This window comes from Rhinichthys klamathensis, unplaced genomic scaffold (assembly GCF_029890125.1).
Source record: "Rhinichthys klamathensis goyatoka isolate OS25496 unplaced genomic scaffold, OSU_Roscu_1.1 h1tg000137l_1, whole genome shotgun sequence".
NCBI lineage: Eukaryota > Metazoa > Chordata > Actinopteri > Cypriniformes > Leuciscidae > Rhinichthys > Rhinichthys klamathensis.
In genome coordinates, this window is record NW_026606672.1 from 71,050 (window position 1) to 91,956 (window position 20,907).

At 36.9% G+C, this 20,907-nt stretch overlaps 2 protein-coding genes across 3 annotated transcripts in view; both read right to left on the reverse strand.

Annotated features, from left to right (window-relative positions):
• The window catches only part of ubash3ba (ubiquitin associated and SH3 domain containing Ba), a 33,064-nt gene extending 24,755 nt beyond the window's left edge, over positions 1–8,309 (reverse strand). The window contains exon 1 of the mRNA XM_056257331.1: positions 7,881–8,309. Coding sequence (XP_056113306.1) covers positions 7,881–8,008 — 128 coding nt within the window. The 5' untranslated portion in view covers positions 8,009–8,309. The remainder of the gene's footprint in view (positions 1–7,880) is intronic.
• A 1,513-nt stretch (positions 8,310–9,822) lies between these two features.
• Positions 9,823–18,685, reverse strand: f11r.1 (F11 receptor, tandem duplicate 1). Of its 2 annotated transcripts, XM_056257335.1 has the most exons (10): positions 18,512–18,685; positions 15,671–15,733; positions 15,300–15,416; positions 15,052–15,192; positions 14,026–14,228; positions 13,701–13,803; positions 10,578–10,685; positions 10,363–10,375; positions 10,195–10,252; positions 9,823–10,010 (listed from the first exon to the last, which is right to left on the reverse strand). In XM_056257335.1, exons 1-10 carry the CDS (start codon positions 18,552–18,554, stop codon positions 9,975–9,977), a joined length of 885 nt encoding a protein of 294 aa, XP_056113310.1. In that variant the 5' UTR covers positions 18,555–18,685; the 3' UTR covers positions 9,823–9,974. The 2 variants fall into 2 exon arrangements, with proteins under 2 accessions (XP_056113310.1, XP_056113309.1); XM_056257334.1 differs by lacking the exons at positions 9,823–10,010; positions 10,195–10,252; positions 10,363–10,375 and adding an exon at positions 10,462–10,486 and having other exon boundaries at positions 10,553–10,685; positions 18,512–18,684.
• Between the last annotated feature and the right edge of the window lie 2,222 nt (positions 18,686–20,907).

The window sequence follows — 20,907 nt, forward strand, 5'->3', positions numbered from 1 at the left end:
TTGAATTTATTTACTCTCTCTATCTCCACTTGAGGACATGGTCAATTGCTTCCCATGTATCCGAACACAATCTATGGTGTGATAAAAACAAGACCGATCTCTATCATTTAATCCATATATAATGGCACTAATCCCATTAGAGTTATTAAAAGCATGTTATGCCAACCCCCCATATGCATACTACTTGATGTCTAACACTTAAGCAAACTTTTAAATGTTGTCAGAAGCAGACAGACTAACCATAGAAGGTTAGAAATCTAGCATTCCACTACTTCCAATGTCAGCAAATGACAAATACTTGGCCAAATGTTTAGAATTCTCATGTCGAGGCCTCAAGGACGATGACCAGCTTAATCCACCTACCACGTACATTCATCAACAAAATCAGTGTCGTTATCCACACAGGCACAAAGCCTTGATCTGCATCAAAACCAAGACTGAATCAAATTCAACCACAACATTCAATAAAGATATCTTGCTCCATTCACCGTTGTTTGCTCTCCCTGGATTAAACATGAAAGGAATCATTTGGCCTGTATATCCCAATCTAGTCACAAACCGTAATAACACGCAGAGGCAAGGAGGATTCCAAACAGATTATAAAAAAACTGCAGGATTAAGCCCAAGCGAAAAGTAAAGACATGAGTGAGCGACTATAGAGAACCGGAGAGAGAATGTGTGTGGCTAAAAAAGAAGCAGAGATGAACTGTAATTTTGATGAATGAGAATCTAGCTCCTCACTGACAGCAACCTAATGCAGCCTTCATGGTTGGTTGGAGATACCTTACTCCAACCGTCCTCCTCAGAGTAGAACAGTGATGGAAAGGACAGATGTTCAGATTGGGCAACTTCATCTAAATCAAGAAACTCGCTGCATCAAAAAAGTGGTATGGTGCCACATATGGTATGGCGTCACTTTTTTTGTAAAGATCTGATTTGCATTAATTGTATTGATCTCAATCAGAATTCCTTCTCTTTTTTATCACTGGAACCGAAATGACATTCTTACGCCAACGGCATACTGAAACACCTGTCTTTGAAAGTGTTTCCTGCATTACTATTCAACGGCACTATGAATCAACATGAACTTCACAGTAATGATAACTCTTTGAATTGCATGACAAGGCTGGTCATGTGATTTAAGGGTGGCACATTTGAGCCACATACAATAAACACACATACTGTACTAGCTGTCTTTTTGTAGAAAACTGATACGCTTAGGTCTTGTCCACAGCTCCACACTAATACGTTTTCGTTTGAAAACGCATCTTTTTCTCTCCATTTTGGCCTTCCGTCCACACTGAAATGGCGTTTTTATTAACGAAAACAAAGCTTTTTGGAAACGCTCTCCAAAGTGGATAAATTTGAAAACGCTGTTTTCACATTGTAGTGTGGACTGTCGAAACGGAGGCATTTAAAAACTATGATGTAAGTTTAGTCATGTGACGCATATTGTACCAATAAATATTCATGTTTATACCAGTATTGTGCCTGTTATGTGCTATACATTTTCACACTGTTGCTAAAATAGCACACTTTTAGCAACAGTTACTTTGCACACTCTTCATCACAGTCCTGCAAAGTTGACAGAAAATTTACTCACATTTTCTGTACTGCAGCAAAACAGCAGTTGCGTTTTAGACCAAACATATGGTGACTGAGGGTGTATTCACACCAGGAAAGTCCGATAGTTCACTTGCTTTGGTCCGGACCAAATAATTTTTTTATTTTTTGGGGGGGTACGGTTCGCTTTCACACTGCTCTTTTTGCAAGTGAACCAAAATTTGTAAACAAAACCACACGTGTGCTAAGGTCGTCCATTCATTGGACAAGGATTCTCGAGTAGGGAAATCAGGAAGTGCAAAAAAGGCTCAGCATAGAGATATTTCGTACTGCAATATTTGTTATTTTACTAATTTTGTGTTATTCTGTACAAACGCAATATGAAGAAACTGCGCAGAAGACGGATAAGGTATAAAGTTTTCATTCATAGAGAGGGGCTATGTTCACACATTCAAATAATGAGATTCTTATTGTATATACTGCTAACAAGGGCTGTCAATTTTAACGTTTGCGATTAAGTTTGTCCAGTTTAACGCAGCATCATCCTTGTATTGTAACTATCGTTACATTATATGAACTGTAAAAGCTTTTTTTGCATCTATGCGCGATTGGACTAAAGAGAACGCTCTGTATGTGAATGTCCTGATGCACACACTCATTCATTCATTCCATTCCAATGATGCACACAGGACGCGCAGAAAGACGCGCAACAGTATCGTGTGGCCAGACAGTGCGTATTGAACAACAATCACACAAACCATTATGCCAAAATCTCCGACTACGGAAGCCTGTTAACTCAAAGGTGCAGTGCTTTCTTGCAATTGGGTCGGTTCATGCTCACACCGTAAACGAACCGTACCAGAGTTCGTTTGGAACCGTACTGAGACCACCTCTTCAGCTGGGTCTCGGTTCGGTTGTTTGGTCCGCACCCGAGTTCGATTGCTGTTTTCACACCTGCCCAAAAGGTCCGCACCAAGGGGGGAAACGAACTAGAGTTCGATTCAATCGAACCAAACAAGGCAGGTGTGAATACACCCTGAGTGCGACTTGGACGCATCAGTGAATGGTGAGATATTTTGCTAAATAAAATTATCCTGCCAGAAGAATTGCGTGATAACTTTATTATTTATTTTTCCGTCTGTATCATGATCTTTTTTGAGGTTTTACACATGCGCAGCGTTTTCAGGCGTTTTCCAAAGGTTCCTTATCCACACTGCAACGTCGGAAAACGCCTGAAACGCTAGTGTGGACATAGAGCGTTTTTAAACGAAAACGCTCTTTTCAAATGTATCCAGATTAATGTAGACACAGCCTTAGTCTTCATTTTATCTGAGTGTAAATCATAATGAAAATGATATTTTAACAATATTTTTCTTCAGTTCCATTCTTTTCTTTATGTAAAAACGTTTAACTTTTATTTAGCAAAAAAAAGGTTTTATTGTAACAGCTGGTATTTTATCAAATAAATGTAAATGGTAAAACTTTAGAATGAGGTTTAATTTGTTACCATTAGTTAAAGCTCCAGTCTGTAACTTTTTTGGGTTAAAAATTATCCAAAATACATTTTAGAGCAAGTACATAACCAGCCAGTGTTCAACACTATCTGCTTGCCGTAGCTCGATTCAAAACGGTAAGCTTGAAATGTTTTTAACTCCAGTGGTACTGGTGGATTTCCGCGGGAAATCATTACGTCACATCTGTACACAAATAAGGAGTCTCGGCTAGTATAAGCTATATTGCGTGTGAGGATGTTGGAGCCGGAGGTGGAGATTTATAGCCTTTTCTCACAGCAATTGAAATAATTAAACTTATCAATTTGATGGCGGATCCAGAAAGGTTCAAACGACAATCACCAGTGACAACTAGAGATTCACCCGCAGTAAAATGCAAAAGTCTTTGGACTGAGAGTTTGGAAAAAGAGACTGCACCCAGGCCATGCAAAAACAAGGATAAATATCTGAAGGGCTTTAAATGTAGTCACGCAATGCTGATGTTGTTAACAATTTGAGAACAAAGTATATTTTGCACGGTTTGACGTGATATGATAAGCGATCGTTAGATTTAATCAGCGTGATTTACTGCAATGTTTTTTTTCCCCCTTAGTTGGTCAAAAGAACAAAAGTGGATGTTACTTACTTGTTCAGATGAAATTTGAGGGCGAAAATTCTTATGTTGGTCATACTTCCAAAAAGTAGAATCCACACCGGCGTGGCGACTGACAGCCGCATATTCTCCTCAAAACATTGGATTCATCCGCGCTGTGCCGTGTCGAGGTACAACTCACGTAAAGTTGATAATTCCGCGAATGACTGCAATTGCAGATTTCGAACAGAGATGGCGACAAAGAGGAAAAACTACGGACTGCAGCTTTAACTACATTAGTTAACATGAACTAACAATGAAAAATAATTCTAAAGCATGTATTATTCTTAATTAAAGGATTAATTCACTTTAAAACGAAAATTAGTCCATGATTAATAAGGGCCTTCTGAAGCAAAGCGATGAGTTTGTGTAAGAAAATATTCATATTTAATACGTAAAATACTAGCTTCCGGGCAAACGGCCATATGCAGTCTACTTGCCCCTAATGCGCAACTTACGAAACTTAGTTGTGACGTTGGAAGTAGCGTAGTGCTTCATGGCGTAGCGTAAATAGCATTACTCGCATACGTTGCATTTTAAACTTAAAGGGATACTTCACCAAAAAATGAAAATTCTGTCATCATTTACTCACCCTCAAGTTGTTGCAAACCTGTAAGAGTTTCTTTCTTCTGCTGAACACAAAGGAAGATATTTTGAAGAACAATTGGAACCAAACAGTTGTGGGGCACCATTGACTTCCATAGTAAAATACTTAATATCTTCCTTTGTGTTCAGCCGAAGAAAGAAACTCATACAGGTCTGCAACAACTTGAGGGTGAGTAAATGATGACAGAATTTTCATTTTTTGGTGGAGTATCCCTTTAAAGACAGGGTAGGTAAAAATCCCCGAAAATACTTTTTTCCAAATTTGTTTAAACTGTCTTTATATATCAATGCATAATTAAAATGTAAGGAATCTGGAAAAGAAATTATAAAAATCGAGTGTCTGTAGTCCTCTCAGGACTGCAATAAACACAGATCATTATTCCATTCGGGGTGAAAGAAAATATTGGCTGGGGCGACTGTCACTCTCCCTCGCTACCATGGATACCACCTCTGCTGATACAGGAGCAGCCAAAATGCGCGCACCTGTTTGAAGAGGCACGGAAGCTAATAGCAATTATGGCAGAGAAAGAACAGTACCTGCATATACAGGCAGCGAAGTCAAACAAGTTAAAAAAAGGAAGAAAGTATTTGAAAAGGCTATGAACAAAAATTCTGGATAAATCAAGAAATCATACGAGAGTCAATATTGGCGTTGCTTTCCAGCGGTGGTGACAACTGGGGGATCTCAAGGCGCTGAAAAGTGACTCCATGATGGCATTATTTCTGCTGGACAGGTAATCTCGCTGTTTTCATTTTGATGGCATTTATTTTTTCATGAAGCATGTATCACTAGCACACGTAGCTACCTAATATAGCTACTTAACGTTATGTAGCATAACTAACTTTACACTGGCTTAGCTATGACAGTGTAACTTGGTGTCGACTGTTATAACGTTACTGTTAGTGAGCCAGGGTTGAGACGATAAATAATCAATAGGCCTATCTGCAGTTGAAAGCGGTTTTGTTTAATTTCGCCAAATCTAACTTTAGGTTAAAAAGTTTAGGGGATCTATTTTTATACCTAGCTTTACCCTCTGCCAAAACTTTGTTCCTATGTTCACCGTGAACTCTACCTGCTCCGTTTTTTCACGTTTGGTTTGTTGTTATATGCTCTACATATGTTTACCTATGTCTTTATGTTGTATCTGTATGTGTTATACAATATATGTTGTGTGTGTGTGTGTGTGTGTTATATTATCTGGTGTCTGCAATGCAGTTGTGAGAAGGTGTTTGAGTATATATTACTCAGTTTATCTGTAAACAATACATCAGAGCCAACAGTGCTTTCAGGAACAGGAAGCTCTTACATGCAAAACACCTGTATATGTTATGAATCTTACAAATTCACCTTCATCACAGTGTAACTGATAATAACGGCGAACGTGTATCAATGAAGCTATTTATAGCTTTGCCTTATATTGAGTTTGATTCGGTTACGAGCTAGTAAAATATTTTAAACTTTACCAGTATCGATATGCCAGCTTGATAGTGTGTACTAACAGCCATGTTAATTGTTTATATTCATACTGATAAAGTTAGTTATTTTATTACTTGTGATTCTGACATGATGTCACTACATGCACTGCGCGCTCCTCTCTGCTCGGCGCTGGTAAACGCGTCCGACTCTTCCAGCTGGGTCACCGTGATTTTGCCAAGTAAGACATGTTCCTGGATCAACATTCCTGTCCCAAAATGTAACTTTTCCCTAAAATCAGAGGGTAATGAAAGGTGAATAACACTGATGTTTAAGTACTTCACCCTGGTTCTAAGCCTAAACTTGACATAAACTGTAAACTTCTCCCTCAAATCTGATTGGTTGATTGGAAAGTTGATCCAGGATCAACAAAGATGTTGATCCAGGAACATGTGGTACTTGGTGAAATCACGTTCACCCTTCCAGCTGAGCGAACGGCCGGGATCGCAGAGAAGGGAGGGGGTGAGCTGTGTTTATTGCAGTCCTGAGAGGACTACAGACACTCGATTTTTATGATTTCTTTTCCAGATTACTTACATTATAATTATGCATTGATATATAAAGACAGTTTAAACAAATTTGGAAAAAAGTATTTTTGGGGATTTTTTACCTAACCTGCCTTTAAGTGGAATCCGTATGTTCGTTTGTCTGTAAAGCTAGTTATTTTGCTTTATAAAGTTTTAAATATTCATATTTTTCTTACACAAACTCATCGTTTTGCTTCAGGGGGCCTTTATTAACCCAGGAGCCGTTTGAAGTTTGTTTATGATGGATGAATGCACGTTTTTGAGCTTCAATCTGTTGGTTGCAATCCACTGCCATTATAAAACTTGGAAGAGACAGGATATTTTTTAATATAACTCCGATTCTATTCATCAGAAAGAAGAAAGTCATATACAGGATGGCTTGAGGGTGAGTAAATCATGGGCTAATATTTCATTTGAAAGTGAACTACTCCTTTAAATGTTAATTTCAACCTTTATTAGTAGCCTAGCCTATTAGTATTAGTGCTGTCAAATCGATTAATCGCATCTAACATAAAAGTTTTGTTTACATATGTGTGTGTATATATTATATATATATATATGTGTGTGTGTGTGTGTGTGTGTATACTGTATACACAGACACGCGCCCACACATACATAATATATATAAATATAATAATATATATTATGATGTAAACAAAAACTTTTTATGTGAGATGCGATTAATCATGATTAATCGATTTGACAGCACTAATTTTATATCAAAAGTTGTGTCGGCCACATTTAGTGGTTCTGAGCTAACATGAACAGCTTTATTTTTATTAACTAACGTTAACAAAGATGAATAAGTAACAAATGAATTGCTCATTGTTAGTTAATTTTTAATAGGCTACATTAATTACTGTTACGTTATTATAAAGTGCTACCAATAAATATGTTAGGTTATGTTTGTTTAGAAATTGAATATAGTAAACAACAGTTAGTGTGCATTTTATTTAATAACAGGTTTGTGAAAAGTAATTTAAAGTCTGTGAAAACAAGAACTGAATTACATTTATATAACGGTTATTAAAACTGTTTTTTGGGACAGGAACTGAAGAATCATTCATGGAATCGGAAACTTGGAATCAGATTCCTAACATATACGCTCAAGTATAGGCTATACATACATGTTCAAGCGCCATGATGCCATGAAAAAAAGAGCATTCGTCAGACAGTTATGGATGCGCTGACACAACCCCAATAGGACGGACAGCGGTGATCTGACCTCCCAGCGGTGCCAACCTCATCCGCTCGAGGAACATGTCCCGTCAGGACAGATGCAGCCCAGACCACGTATGACGAGTTTCAAAGAAAACGGCTTAATGAGGCAACAGGAAAACAACTTTATAACCGATCGAGCCTATTTCCCACTTCGTCATATTAATCAATAACACAACCAGACCGACGCCATTACAAATGCAACTTGCACTACAAATGTTATATATCTGCCATGTTTCTGTATTTCCAAAGGGGGGTTGTAGCGCTTTTATTACATGTGTTTGCGTTCTTAACGTTTACAGCTGTGATTGCAGCTCGAGATCTGGGAGAGATGAAACTCTGGTACTTACGCCCTGGTTTTTGGGAAGCCCATTGCCAGCAACACATCCAGACTATTTCCATGTTTGACAGTTCCTGGCCGGTTCTGCCGCTGCATCCGTGGAGCGACTTTGGCATATAGGTCCTCTTTTGCTGCCATGGTTCAGCTTTCCATTTGGTTTCAGAACAGCGAAATGCTTACTTTTGATGCGTCCAAATGGACGAATACGGCACACATTTAAAACATCGAATCAAGCGCTACAGTATCTTCAGTAAAGGCTGGTTCAAAAACGCTTCATTATTCCCCACAGTCGGGCAGACAGAAGTCTTGGCGGACGCGCTACAATGTTTTAAACACAAAATGATTTGAGCTTCCTGCTGGAGCGCTCATGTCATTACAGTTTGAGAAAGGGGTCACCAGTCGGAAGTCAATCTCATTTGCTCCGCGAATTGACAGCCATCGCTGTCGCTGTCTGCCACGGGAAGAAATATAATTCGACGGAGTTTATCGCGGCTCGACGTAGAGTTAGAAATGCGCGTCGCGAGCGAAATCTATCAGTACTTGTTACATCGGTTCCTTCTAGACATGACTTATTTATGAATGGGGCTTGACTGAAAGCGGATGCAGCCTATCAGCAGACGGGGCCCACCCGGCCCCGCCCCCCCTCATCCTTAAAGTCGCAGTTTTCAAAGGTGACGTTGAGCAGATCAGATACGCTCAGCGCAGTTCAGTGAGAAGCATCATCGTCATTGACGTTCTCACATTCAGCCGAACGTTCTTATGTAACTGTGCGCACGTAGAACGCATCATGTGGAAAATACTTATATTTTGTAAAATGTTAAGGGTCGTATATGGCCAGCACAGAGAAAGATCATCTTAAAAAATCATCCGTTCAGAAACCAGTGAATGAACTGAAAGCAAAGCTGCCTTGTGCAAATAATGTATTTGGTTAAATCTAAAATTGAATTAAAGAAGAAAAAAAACACAATGAAAATCATTTTATTATTTTTTTGTTACAGACATCATGTTGAATCTCATAGAAGATACATGCCAATGGGAAGTTAATTTCGACAGTTTTACGAAGCTGTGCAGAATTTATTGTGGTCCTTCACTGCCTCGTAGTGGTCATATTCAAAACATTTTAGATCTCATGAGGTTATTGACACATTAAGAAATAACTTAAAAATGAATATATTCATTCATACTCTCAACCTGCGTGATAGAAAAGAGATATTTCAAAAAGAGTCATATTGTTCAGACAACCACAGATAGCATTGCTTAATTTCACATTCACAAGGAGATTTCTGCATGAGCAGACTGGGTGGACCTGCTAATGGAGGAGTGTCAGCAGCATTTCATATAATATTGCATAAGTCATAATCAGTAAGTTTAGTTTATTGGAAGAACGGGATCAAGTCAGACATTAAAACTTCAATCAAACAAGAAAAACAGTTTTGTAATTTGTTTCCAGTTGAACAATTTAAAGAGGTCAATAAAGCATGATTTTAAATTCTATAACATCCAATAAAAACCAGAAAGAAATATTTACATTTCATGAATGAAGTACAAAACACATAAAAACACAAAGTACACTATCATAAAAAATGCCAGTGAAGTAAACAAACAGCAAATGATGACTACAATGTACAGCAAATGTTTATATCAAGGAGAAGGGGGATTATTTCATGAATGGGGAACATTCATAGTACCTTCTTTTCCCCAGCTTTCATCCCATAGCACAGACTCACGTAGAATTAGCCTTGGACGCCTCAAGCCATAAATAACTAAACAAATTAATATTACTTGAGTATATTATATTAATAAAGGATTGATAATAAACCCTTTAAGTTTGTTAATTTCCACTCACAAATTACTCGTAGTTCAATAAATTACATTTCAATTCATTGCTGCAAAAGAGACTAGATATGTAAATTTAAACTACCGCACACACATTTATGATTAAAGCTTTTGGACATCTCTATGGTCAACTAGTGTGGTAGGCAGGGAAGGGAGCCACATTTGAAGCACACTCTTCACACACAAACAGATCCTGATTTGTATGAACTTAAATAGAAAAAATTGATCTAGGCAACAAATCTTGACAATTCATCCAAAGCAGCACAGGCTACACCACAAAAGATGATTTCTGTCTGAATTCCCCCTGAAACAGACACAAAACAGTGTGAAAATAATTATTTTACCAGAACCACTATTGTGGTGATAGAACAGGACACACAAATAGAAAATGACATTCAAAATGAACTACTGCAAACAGAATTCCAATGGGGAAATCAATTCAGCGGTTTAATATAATTCACACAACTAAGCATGTGTGTTGTACTTACATCTCCATCATCATCATCTGCTCTAGGCTGGGTATAAACAGCTTGTGTTTTCGGCTTGCTGCAATAGATCATTTATATCATTTTATTACATTTTAGAACATATTTAATGCAAGATATAGTATTATATAATAAAGATTTAAAGTATGTGCCACAGAAATAAACTCTTACCTTTCAGCCATTTCTGTAGAGGGGGGGGGGATGCAAATTAGTCAAATCATTTTGAATAAAAATTTTACATTTCTAATTATTGTAGCTATGACATCTTATTGTTTGATTTTATAATTATTCCTCACTCACTCACTCACTCACTCACTCACTCACTCACTCACTCACTCACTCACTCACTCACTCACTCGACAGACACACACGCAGTAAGAACTTACTTGGTAGATATCCCTTTTTACTGGCAAACCAGAGAGCAAAGAGGAGCAACCCTACTGCCAGCAAAGCCACGATGACCCCAGCAACAATGCCACCAACATTTAGATCACCTATAATAAAGAAAACCAACAAATTAAAGTGAATCAAGACATCTGTTTGAGAAGCAAATATCATAGGGCCTCAACCCCTCACTGTCCTCCCCTCATCCTTCACTTCAGCACGTTTGAGCTTCCACAAGAACCAATGAATAATATGTGAATAAAAGCCTAAATTAAATCTGTTCATCATACATAAAGCGATCGTGTCTCTTCAGAAAATTTGGACTAGACCGCTCAATTCATACGGATTAGTTTTACAATCCCGATACTGCCCTTGTGTACTCGTAAAAATGCTCCGATACCAACAACAAACGATACCAGGCAGCGCGTGTACAGTGTTTGTGTCCAGACAAAGAAACACTGACAACAGAGAGTATAAATGGAGATAAAAAAAGAATGCTGTCTATGAAGTAAATGTATCTAATTAGTGGAATATTAAACAAAATACAGTAACACCTATATAGCTGTGGTGCACGAGCTGATTAGCGAAAAACACGCAGTGGATTGAGCGCGCGGCGGCACAGACGTCCAAGCTTGTCTAGTGCATCCCTTTTTCACAGACATCAGTGGAAAGTTTGTAGTTCAGTCGGATGTCAGATTTTTCAACCATGTCTAAAATAAAGCAAAGTTGGGAATCAGATCTTAACCACGCTTTTACTGATGAGGAATGGTTTAAGGCCCTTTGTCGTGTACATACCTCCTCTCACAGTTACACAATTTATTGTACAAAAGCTAAACTGTTTAAAATAAACCCGATCTCAATCCTACTTGTAACCGATGTCGACAAGCTTCGGCTACACTTTATCATACTTTTTGGCTTTGCCCAGCGTTGACCTCTTCCTGGACATCAATCTTCAAGTCTTTGTTTCTTGACATTTCTGACATTTTTGTTTTAGATGTTGAACATCCTTAGTGGCACTATTTGGTCTTAATCCCACAAAGGTGTCCTTATCTTTACAGTCAAATGCTCTAGCTTTTTGCTTAATAATTGCTAAAAGGCTTATACTACTAATGAACTGGAAAGATCCTTCCCCACCCAGTTATTTTCATTGGATGCATGAGCTGTTGCAGTTTATTCAAATAGAAAAAAAATGTATGGGAGAACAGAACAATTTCACATGATTTGGCAACCTTTCCTCTTGTACTTTAAAAAATCTTCTTTTTGTCCCCCTATAAGTAACCCTATATATAATCCCTACCTTTGTATTTGACCCTTGCTGTTCTTGTCCTCTCTCTTGTCCCTGATTGATTAAGAAACAATAAGAACATAAAAAAGGGAAAGAAATTGTATTTGGTTTTCCAGTGATGGTCTACGAAGGTGCAAGTTTTTTTTTGTTTTTTTTTCTTAGTAATGTTTACATTTTTACTGTATTTTATCTATATTGCTACCACACGGTATGTGTACATTTAGTACATATATAATTTCATATTATTTTACTTGTATAATTTGTTTTGAAATATATTAGTATGTTTTGGAGCAAGCATTTATAATAATTATATAATTTTTAATTGGGGCGTGCACCTGAGACCCGCAGTGACAGCTGCTGTCAGACTCAAAAATGGAGAGTGACTGGAGTGACGCAAGTAGCTTTGCAACAGAGCGGTCATTTGAAGTCCATGCGTGTCCACGCTTACGTCACAAAGCACCGCAAACATCCAATAGGAAAATTCAACTGCAGTAGCCACCGTTCAAACTGAAGAGGGCAGCACTCAGATGTTTTTACCATAGACTGTAAAAAAAGATGGACAACGCCCCTTCACTCTCTTCCATTGGTCAGTATCCCGATATGGCGCTGACATCTTGGGACTTGAGTCTGCGCAGAAGCGATTTCGGAACCAGACCTGCGCAGTCGTGAGCAGGAAGTAAAGCCGTGAAATCAAGGCCCCGCCCTCACTCTCGCTGAATCAATCACAAGCTCCTGCACTTTTTTTTAAATTAATTATAGAAATTTAGATATTAAATTTAAAGCTCCAATCTCCTCAGTCCTCCGAAGATCCCGCAAAAAAGTCTGTTGGTGCTTCAGTGACTACTTCACTCTGAGAACCTGTCAATCACAGCTGTCAATTATGACGTCACACCACCGCATCAAATAACTAACTAAAAACAAACTTATTTTAAAAACAAACACTTGAAATTACATCAGCATGATACAAACTACAGTAAATGACAGAAACCATATTTGGAAAAACGATATTTGAAGTGTAATTTAATTGTTTAGTTGGTCTCACATGGCGTTGAATAACATGGGGAGGCGGGGTTTATGAGCTATACTAGGACCGGCCACTGGGGGGGCGATCGAGACGCTTTGGCTTCACTTTTCAGGGCTTGTGCGGCACGCTTGGTTTTTACACCATATATAGTAGAATTAAAACACTTTATACAAAATGTCAAAAAATTTACTCGAATCAATGATCGGCACTAATAAAGCCCCATTCTTACAGATCATTAACTAAAAAAAGTTGGTTTAGAGTTTAGTTACCCTTTAAACTAAATACGCACTGGGTGAGTGAGTGAGACTTTAAAACGTATCGTCTCTTCTTTCGGCCCTGCATGTAGTCACATTTTCCTAACATATCTACTATTTTAATATCCAAAATTTCTTACCTATGAAACTTACTTAAACTTCATTTGAAATGTATGATAAAAGTGTGTTTAATATATCAAAACAACTTTAATTATTCTGTTTATACAATAACTGGAACTCTCCCATCATCTAGCTTTAAAACTGATTCACCACCCTGGGTCTCATGACCATAAACGATAAAATTACTTGCTTGAAGTGACCATTGCATGTACCCTTCGCTAACGGACTTTTGTGGAAGGGCCCTTTGTGAAGAGTTTCAGTGGTTCACTTTCGTTCGGAACACCCCTACAAATGGCGTCCCCTTCCTTAAGTGCCAACACCGTTTGGAATTCGCCCCAAGATGAACGAATTGCTCTCTGAGACAACTTGCCTTTCCAAATCATATAAAAGATTCGTTAAAAATGAACAAATGGTTCATGATCAACCCATCTCTATTACTTACGGACATCCATCTGCACTGCATTACCACGCTGAGGGGCACCTTCTCCATTAGAGGCCTCACAGAAATATGAACCGATATCCAGCTTAGACACACTCGGGAACTCCTGATCACACAAACAAAATTTTACAGAAATAATTTAACTAACAAAAACCTAGAATTATCCTAAAGTGCAAAATAACATTTAAATTATGGCAATATACAGTATAGTACTGAATGTTTTGACCAAAGAGTTTGATGTGACATATATATATATATATATATATATATACACACTCTCATTATATATGTTATTTTGTATTTTCAAATATTGTAGATCAACACTCACCAGGTTACCATTGAAAGCGTTCATCTTGTAGGTGAGGTTTTTAAAAGAGGGGAACTTGCTGGGATCGTCAGGGAGGGGAGTGTTGTCTTTGTACCACTTATAGGTGGGTGGGGGGGAGCCATCATTGTCGAAGCAGGAAAGAAGTGCGTTACTGCCTGTTGTGACTGATGAAGGAATTCTAGATACGGGCTTAGAAGGAGGCACTGTAGTGGAGAGAATTACAGTGAGAATTGTAAGGCTAAATATATATTTATATATATAAATATCAAAGCTACAGGTGAAACTCAAACAATTTGAATATTTTGCTGATAGCATATATGCCACGCCGCATTGAGGCAGTAATTCAAACAAAAGGGGCCCAAACCAAGTACTGAGTACATATGCATTATTATACTTTTTAGAGGGCCGACATTTCTGTATTTAAAATCCTTTTTTTTTTATACTGATTTCAAGTAATATTCTAATTTTGAATATGGGGTTTCCATAAGCTGTAAGCCATAATCATCAAAATTATAACAAATAAAGGCTTGAAATATCTCACTTTGAATGGAATGAGTCAACTAATAAATTTGTTTCATCTTTTAAGTTGAATTACTGAAATAAACGAACTTTTGCACAATATTCTAATTTTTCGAGTTTCACATGTATATATTGTGTTAAATATAAACAACACTCGACCCCACTGACTTTTTCCATGTACGCATCACTTTTTCAAAATGTTATCTTTTGTGTTCCCCAGAAAAATAAATGCATTTAGACTTGGAACTAAATAAGTGTGAGTAAATAATGAAAGTATCCCTTTAAAACAGCAGGTTAAAGGTGCTGTAAGCATTTTCAGCAGTTTTGGTGATTTCTAATAGGCTTAGCCACTGAATTAGACCACCCACGAACTTTGTGATTGGCTAAAAGTAGGCTGGGCCACTCCCTGTTGCTGTTTATAGCTCAGGGTTATGATATCACATGACATACACATTAGTGACAGTTCTCAGGTAGTAATGATTATGTAAACAACACAATATGATTTACCAAGGACAGTGAGTTTGACTGTGTTCTCTCCATATCCACTATTTCCAGACACCTCACAGTCATAGTCTCCAGTGTCTGCTCGCGTCACCTTGTTAAATCTCAGTCCTCCAGGATACTGAGTGACACGGCTTGCATACTGAGCTGAAAGAAAAAAGATATTTCCTAAAATTGTCATTTTACAGATTAACACACAATAAGGAAATGCAACTGCAAGGTTCCAATGATGACAGTAAACTTTTCATCCATACCAGTTGGCTTATCATCAAAGTAAATTAATGACTGAGAGCCCTTGAGATCCTTGAACTTCCATTCTATTCTGGGTGTTGCTCCAAAGTCAGCGGTGTAGGAACATTTCAAGTCAGCTCCTGAAAAAAAAAAAAAAAGCACTACTTTTGAATAATAACGGGCAGACCTGTCCTTAGGCCGGCCAGTAGAGATGCTCTCCAATAATTGTTACATTTGTAACAAACACCACATAAATGACTATTCTTCAGTGAAAAACCTATGCAGGCAGGCACCACATCAAAAGTTTTCCATTAGTAATATCTGACTGCTCATGACACACAGAAACAATTATAATTGAAAGACAAACAAACAGAAAGGGCAAAATGAAACTTACCCTCATTCTCCTTCACTTTTACTGAGGGATTAGCAACAGTAACCGTAAAATCAGCATGTAGGCCTGCAGACAGAAAGAAACAGATTCAATCCATAATCAGTAATAAAACATTTTTTAAATCAAACTAAGCACATTATAAATTGCATTAACAACAGAGTGGAATGGTGTTCTTCTGACATCTTTATTTTTATTCATCTTTACACTTATTTTGTTTATTTTTTATTCAACAGAAACATCAGGAAACAAAGAATCAGACAAAATGGAACCCTGTTCATTTGGACAGGCTCAGAAAATATAAATATGCAATTCCTGAATCTATGCAAAGAGGTAAAGGTTGAGGAAAGACATTTGTGTTTTGAACATTTACCCTTTAAAATGACTTTTTGACAAACATAAAGGATGTTGGGTCACCAAGACCAAGAAGAGAAAAAAATTACAGGTCTATTAGGAAGCTAACACGTATTGATGCTACAAACATCATTGTGACACTAGCAAACATATCAATACAGTACATTTCATTTTAACCCTCACGCACTGTTGAATTTCTGGGTACGGCTTTGTTGGAGAGGGTAAAATTGACCATATTTGGATTCAATTCAATTCCTTAAAAATCACACTATGGAAAAAAACATACAATCAGACACAACACAATTAACTTTTAGCATCAATACTTTTCACACAATACAAAAATAAATATCTGAATTTATGATTTATAAAAATGTTTTTAACCACTATTTTTAAGACTGCCCCTCGTTTGCGATTACACATTTATAACAATAATATCTTAGTCTAAATCTAAAGAAATCTTGACAAACTATAGCCTATATCATTTGAATGCTTTCAGACTCTTGTTTTCAAATTCGGTGACTGTTTTTCAAAAGAAATGACAGAGCAACAATAGATAAATAGAGATAATGAAACCATATGGAAATAGAAGAGTCCTTATATGGTCACCAGTGGAGCCTGGATATCATCTAGTGGAAAAGTTTGTAACTGCACCCCCCAAAAAAATCTTACTTAAAAGTTCATTTTTTTTGAGATATCAACCTAAAACTTGCCACAGAACTTCAGATGTTTGCTTTTGATTTTTTTTAAACATGCTTTGTAAAATATATATTTTATATAAAATACAAAAATATATATTTTTATAAAATTAAACTTCTATAACTTTTTTTTACTTCTACAATAATCTGTGATGTTTCTCCTTCAAAAAGATACCAAACTTAGGTCTGTGCTCCAAAGTATTAAAGATTTAGAACAATTAAAGTTGGAAAAGTCATTTTCGTGTCTATGCTCAAAAAGTGGGACTGACAGTGAACAGATTAAAAAGTTTTGTTTTCACAAACTTTAAAAATAAAAAGTTGTTAAACTCAGCAAGACACTGGCACTTCAGGACTAGAGATAAAGAGCTCTGACATACAAAAAAGAAATGTTATTTTGTATTTGTACAGTTGCTTTTGAATAGCTGTCAAATGAGTCAAATTGAAGCAGGGACATCGAAATTGTATACAAATTTACGTAAACACATTTCACTACACATCGGCGTGTAGAAACTTTGCATGCATGTTCATGACCCTAAATAGGAAAAAGTCACAAAATTTCAAGAAAAACAACAGGTTAAATAGTATATCAGATAGCTTGATTAAAGGAAATAATATCAAAATATTTTTTCTATATTGAAAAAAAGGAAAAGATAATTTTTAGCTTCATACTTCATAAGGTAGTAAAAAACTAAAATAACAAAATATATAATGATATGTAATAAATGAAAGCCAGAAAATGATGGTATGGCAGTTACAACTGCTATTCCACATTTCTTTTTGAAATTCATAAACATGTTTCTCTGACAATTCTTTTATACGGTTTCCAGACTATTTGCCGTTCTAACCTGTTTTTCCCCTGTGAACTTGAAGGTAACGTAACGTGTATAAACAAACATGATTGGCAACTCAAATAATCTAAATTTAGTGAGTTTCCCCGTCTGCTTAACAGGATGTTGTGTGTGTGTGTGTGTGTGTGTGTGTGTGTGCGCGCGCGCAGTGGATGCTGCTATCAACAAATAACTGTGTCCGCGTCGCTGACGGAGTAGCCTACTAATAACACTCAATAACAAATACATCACACTTTTACTATATGAATCTACTGCGACTACACTGTTGTTAATTGTTTTTATCTGGGCACGCTTCCTGGATTGCCTTTCAGCTGTCACATATACTCCTGGTTGTTGAGCTCGGGTTTCGGGTGGGGGATGGGCGAGGTGGAAATACAGGTTCCCCAGGTGATACCGCCGAACCATGAAAAGCCTTCTTTCACGTTTAAACAGCAAAACAACAAGATTTAAGCTGCTGTTTCTGTTCGAAACACGAAACGTAAATTACTAGAATTAGGTAACGTTATCGTATGAAAGCAGATACGCCTAGTTTTGCTAGGTACGAGTTGCTTTATCCAAACGTATTTCGAACGGTTCTTAATTGACAAGAGCCGATTCAAAATAACGATTCGTATCCGGATTGATTTAATAAGGTCACATTTGAGTGACAGGTAAAGTGACGTTTTCTCTTCTTGCAGACCTGTAGCTACTAAATAAACTAGCCTAGGCCTATGATTTAAACGCTAAACTCCACTATACGCAAATAGTAATTACATTTTAATGTAATAAATAGAAGAAAACATTTAAAGAAAAGTAAGTCTTTTAGCAAAATAGCAGCTAATTAAAAAATATTCAAAGTTTAGGCCTACTGATTAATTCACAGCAGTCAATGACACGACGTAATAACAAACATGTAATGTACGTTAGGCTAAACATGATTCAAACACTAAAAACATGGACGCCTAAGTTACCTGAGACTGAGATAGAGAGGCACACAAAGACGAAGGTCAACATATCCACTCTGAAACGATAGAAGTCTTCCAAAATATTCCACTTTTCTAAAAATACCTGCTTTTCTAATAGGCCTACGTTACTAGAACTTTTAGAGAGTTGTGTATTTCCTAGGCCCTCGGAAAGCCAAGTCAAGGTAAGCTGAAAGGGTGAAACTAACTAAAACGCCCTTCCGAGTGATACCGTGGTACCTGTGCCGCGCTGTGATTGGTTAGATACGAAACACTGTGGCACTCCCACTGAATGACGTAATGAAAGTAAACTCAGGTTCAAGGAAGACAAAATGCTTCTCAGAATAAACACATCCTTATTGTGAATTCTATAACTTGTGAATTCTATATAGCCTACATAACTTAGTAAGTAACTCACATAATAATATATTCAGGAACAAACTTGTCAGGAGAGTGGAGAACCATAAGTTCAAATAACAACAAAGTCTGGGAACTTTGGATATTTATTAGGCTATTTAATAAAAATGAAATAATAAAAATCATGTAAATAATTTAATATTCAAAAGCTGATACACATTGTTAAAACAACAAATGGATATAGAAAGGATGTGTAGTTTTGCATTTCAAAGGTCTCATTATAATTTAAACAAATGTGTGTGGTGGTGAGCAATGTGGAGTTGTGGCATATTGCAGTAGGCTTATGCGAATGTGAAAGTATGTGAAAGATTGTTGATCTTGTCCCTGCATCAGTGTTTAGCTGGAACTCACAAAGAACACACACAATATATTAGGAGTGAAAAGTGAGATTATGATTATTTCAAAAGAGCAAAATATCTATTGTTTTGACCCCTTTGTTTCAAAAAGGTTATCAATTTATTTGTTTAAAATGAGTTAAGTTGTCAGAATGCTCTGGATTCGGGAAGATTGACAGATACTGGAAAATGAAAGAAAAGTGGTTGCTATTTTTGATATGATTGATGGGATTTTCCTTACCTATTCTTTTCACTTCTAGCATTATTAACTCTGTAATTAAGATGTAAAATGCTTAACATTGTAATGTTGACACGTTTTAGTATTTCCTGCTGTTACCATGGTGCAGCAGTTGTGTCTGTGATAGTATCAAAATAGTATTGGGCCTTTTCTATAGTCTCTTAAAAACAGAGACTACATGTTTGCTTTCAAATATCTGAGTACATATTGTGAACATTCGTTTCAACAATTTTGTCAACATCTTATACAAATTAATATACCCAGATTTGTTTTGATTAATCACTGATGTGTCCTTTTGTTTAATTTTATATACAAATTTGGACAAAACGTCCTACTCCTACTTATATGGAGGCCCATACTACAGATATTGTAGATTGTCTTTAAATTAAATGACAACTTTGGCAACATTGTGCACTCTTCACTTCACATCTTCTGCCTCTTTTCTCTACTTAAAAGGATGGGCAAAGGGAGCATGTCATTCCTTTAAGTCCATTTTTTTCCAGACTCAAAACATCAGCTTACCGAAATAACAATGAGCCCCACTTCATGCAGTCCTTCATCATGTGTTATAGGAGGAACTCCCCCACAGCTTATTTGTTAGTTACATCATGCCATGAAAAATAATAACATACTCTCTTTCAGGTGTTTAAGAATAAAAGTTCATGTCTTATTTCCTCCTCATCACATCAAGTGACTGGACGAGTCGCTGTTTTGATCATTAATTAATATGTTTGATTTTGTGATAATCAGAATTTGGTACAAGCTGTTGTTGCAGCATAATTTCAGTAGATCATGTTTGGACCGAGCAGAAAGTTTTCAGTTCTGGTGTTTGCATTGTTTGTTGAGCTATATTTTCATTCGAAAAGACTATAGAACATAACTGTTAGGATAAATATGTTTGCATCTCCTTTTCTGTCTAATCGTTTCTTGTACACCCTGTTTAGTCACACGCTCATAAGACATGTGCTATTATCCAAGGAGCGAAGCTGACAGTCTCCTTTCTTGGACTTGTTATTCTATTTGTTGGTTTCAGCCCAATGCTGACTATTGAATGAACTACACTTCTGTGTGTGTGAATGTCATTCTTTGTTCCCCAGTACCGGAGGTGTTCTACTCTGCTCTGTATTGATCATTGACTTCGTTCTGATATCCAATTTGATCTAACAATAACCTTTAATGGATTCTTTTTTAAATATTTTTTTACCGTCTTACTGTATAGGCCAGGTGAGGGAGCTCCATTAGCTGTGCATGTTCTTCTCTTCATGTTAACCAGCCCCCTTTCACCGAATTCAGTATAAATGTATGACAGACAGAATACACTGTATAAGGAAATAGCCTAATGATGGAAATTAAAGCAAAACAGTCAAGCAGCAAAACACGGAATCCTACCTGAGGCTGAAATAGTGAGGGCAAGA